A 3,100-nucleotide genomic window follows, 5' to 3' on the forward strand; every position below is an offset into this window, starting at 1 on the left:
TCAGATGATTTAGTTGCTTTCTCAATGGTTCTTTATGCTCACTTCCATGACAAAAATTATTCAAAAAAAAGTAATCCTTGATTCACAACATTGTATAGTACTCTTTTCACATGTTTTCATAGAATGTCCATTAACATAAGTTGGATGCACCTAACATTCATGTGACTTTGAATTGTTTTTACAATGTAAATAATCTGTATCTACAAACTTGTTATCCTAGAATAATTAAGAGATTTGGTCTATAGTAACATATAAGCCCCTATCAAATCTATTTTACCTCATTATCAACTTTGCTCTAATTGTTCATTAGCCTTCCAACGCGCGCGCGATAGGGAATGCGTTCTGCTAGGTTTTCAACCAGCTGCCGCCGCCATGGCTGCTCCAGGGGGTGCGGAGCCCTCTCCCACCCCTCCGATTTCGCCTGCAGAAGCCTTCAAGAAGATCCTTACGCAGAGAGGGAAAAAATGAATGCAGCCTGAAGCTCTGAAGTTTATCAAAAAATTAGAAGAAATCCCAGAAATTGCTCTGCCAGAAGACCAGACAATCAAAATCGCCCTTGCCCTGGCTGACAGAGGTTTAGTAGGGCAATTTATGGGACGATGGCCAACAACCAAATCGACTGATGAATGGGTGCAAAGAAACTGGAGACCCCTGCTCCCAAACAATGTAATCAGCTACCCGATTGGAAGGGGCTACTTCATCTTTGAATTCACTACCAAGGAAGACCGAGATTTGGTGTTCAGAAATGGTCCATATTTCATGGGAAACCAAGGTCTCTTTCTGAATAAATGGACACCCGACTTTGACCCCTCAGTCGATGTCCCAAAGGAGGTCCCTGTTTGGGTTCGGCTCCCCAATCTTCCAATACACTGTTGGAGCTACCAAGCACTGCAAAAGATAGGAAATGGACTGGGAAGATTCATCGACAAAGCTGATAACAAGGGCCAATACACCTGCGCCAGAATATGCGTGGAAGTGGATCTCGAAGCTGGGCTACCGGAAGCTATCAAGTTGACAGTGGGAGATTGGCATCACTACCAGAAGCTAGACTACGAGCAACTCCCATTTAAATGCAGGATCTGCCATGAACATGGCCATTTTCAACGAAACTGCCCTAAAGCACCATCAGGGGATAAAGAGGAAGAAGAAGGATGGAAGGAAATAAAAAAAGGAAAGGTAGTCTCAAAGCCAAACGAGAAGAAGCAGACAGAATCAAAGGGAAATCCCCAGCCCAACGACAAAACCAAACCAGTCTCAAATGAAGGCCCATCCACAGCTGAAAAGGGGGAGGCCTCAGAGAAACATGAAGAAACTGAAGGTCAGCCGAAGGAAAGGAAAGAATCCGAAGAAGAATCAAATCCCCAACTAACCAAGGCAGATCAAGGGGAAAAGCAGGCGATGACGAACACATTAGTCTTGCCTCCGAATCAGGAGAAGAATCAGAAGAAAGAGAATCTGAATCAGACAGTTCTCAAATCTCTCCTATCAAAACATCCAGGGGCCGAAAATCCAAGAAGAAACAAAGAGAGGAGAAAACCTACATGGATGTTCTCCAAGGTTCCCAGAAAACCCTCAAGGGAATGATGAATACCAGATCCGGGCGCAAGAATAACAAGGCTCCAAAAGGAGCCACTCCCCCCCCTCTCCAGTAAATAATGAAATACGTCTCCTGGAATTGCAGAGGATTAGGTAGCAGGCTGAAAGAAGAGGCCCTGAAAGACATTGTAAGGTTGCATATGCCTGAAATCCTTCTCATCCAGGAGACAAAGATGGAGGACTCTCTTCTCCTCCAATCCAGCAAAACATTCTGGCGCAAAGGCCCTGGAAGAGCTGTCAGTGCTAGAGGTGCCTCTGGTGGGATCGCCTCCTTCTGGGACAGCTCCAAATACGACTTGATTCAAGAAGAAAGTGGCCAGCACTGGATTTTCACTCAACTCCTTCACAAAGATTCTGGTCAACAAGTAAGTTTATTTAACCTTTATGCTCCAGTCTTGCCATCGGAGAAAAAAATTTGCTGGGACTCGCTCCAGTCCTTTCTTGTTTTGCACAATCCAGGAAATATCATTATTGCAGGGGATCTGAACGTTACTCTAGCTGCTGAAGAGAAAAAAGGTGGTTCACCTGTAAGGGACCCTGCCAGAGAATGGGTAGAAGACATCATGAACGATTGGGATTTGGAGGACATCAAACCTTCAGCCGGGAAATATACTTGGTCTAATAAAAGACTAGGTCCCAGCCATATAGCAGCTCGCTTGGACAGATTCCTTGTCCAAACCTCCTTCCTCACTAATGGCCTAATGACCTCATCCAAAATTCTGCCCAACTGCACCTCTGACCACAAACCCATAAGTCTGGAACTCTCCGTGGATAGATTTCTTGGTCCCATTCCTTTTAGATTTAGCCCTTTATGGATTCAGCAAGAGGGGTTCAATGAGGTGGTTGCTGAAGTCTGGAACCGGAAAATTCAGGGTTCCCCTTTCTTCGTGTGGGAAGAAAAATTGTGGGCTCTTAAGAGAAAGCTCAAGGAATGGGCAAAAGCTTTGAAAACTCCTGCTGCCAATCGAAAAGAGTCTATAGAAAACCTTGCTGCCCACCAATCCTCAATGGAGAATTCAGATATTACCCAAAGTCTGCTCCAAAAAGAAGTTGAGTTACAAAAAGCCTTTCATAAAGCCAGTAGGGACGAAGAGGAGTATTGGAGACAGAAATCTAGAAACTTATGGTTACAAGCCGGCGACAAAAATACTAGTTTCTTCCACAAACATGCCGAAGCCCGAAAGCAATACAAAAATGTTTCAGAAATCCGATAGCAAGATACAGTGGTTAATGATTTTGAGGGCATAAAGAGAGCAGCATTCTCCTTTTTTAAAGACCTCTATTCAGCTCCTGATTACCAGCCTATAGATCCCCAAGCATATCCGTACAATCTGATCCCCTTCTGTGTGCAAGAACCCGTCAATAATATGCTGACTGCCCCGATCAGCATGGATGAGCTCAAGAAAGCTTTGGATTGCATGGTCCCGGATAAAGCGCCAGGGCCTGATGGGTTCACTGCCAGGTTCTTTCAGTCTTGCTGGTCAATTATCAACAAAGACCTTCT

At 44.6% G+C, this 3,100-nt stretch overlaps 1 protein-coding gene across 1 annotated transcript; it reads left to right on the forward strand.

Moving 5' to 3' along the window:
• The first annotated feature begins 468 nt into the window (after positions 1-468).
• LOC149185394 (uncharacterized) lies at positions 469-2,810 on the forward strand. Its single transcript, XM_089415649.1, has 4 exons — positions 469-574; positions 815-1,547; positions 1,682-1,854; positions 2,095-2,810. Exons 1-4 carry the CDS (start codon positions 469-471, stop codon positions 2,808-2,810), a joined length of 1,728 nt encoding a protein of 575 aa, XP_089271775.1.
• Positions 2,811-3,100: the final 290 nt, after the last annotated feature.

The sequence above is a fragment of the Pinus tabuliformis genome, chromosome 3_2, assembly GCF_031772625.1.
Source record: "Pinus tabuliformis cultivar Carrire ecotype Pingquan chromosome 3_2, CPIR1, whole genome shotgun sequence".
NCBI classification, from domain to species: domain Eukaryota; kingdom Viridiplantae; phylum Streptophyta; class Pinopsida; order Pinales; family Pinaceae; genus Pinus; species Pinus tabuliformis.

Bases quoted from the DNA above. Each gene is read 5' to 3' on its own strand.
- LOC149185394 (XM_089415649.1), top strand. From the start codon at position 469: ATGCAGCCTGAAGCTCTGAAGTTTATCAAAAAATTAGAAGAAATCCCA. The intron at 575-814 runs GTTTAGTAGGGC...TTGACCCCTCAG, and splicing joins CCTTGCCCTGGCTGACAGAG to TCGATGTCCCAAAGGAGGTC. The intron at 1,548-1,681 runs GTTCTCCAAGGT...CTGGAATTGCAG, and splicing joins AGGAGAAAACCTACATGGAT to AGGATTAGGTAGCAGGCTGA.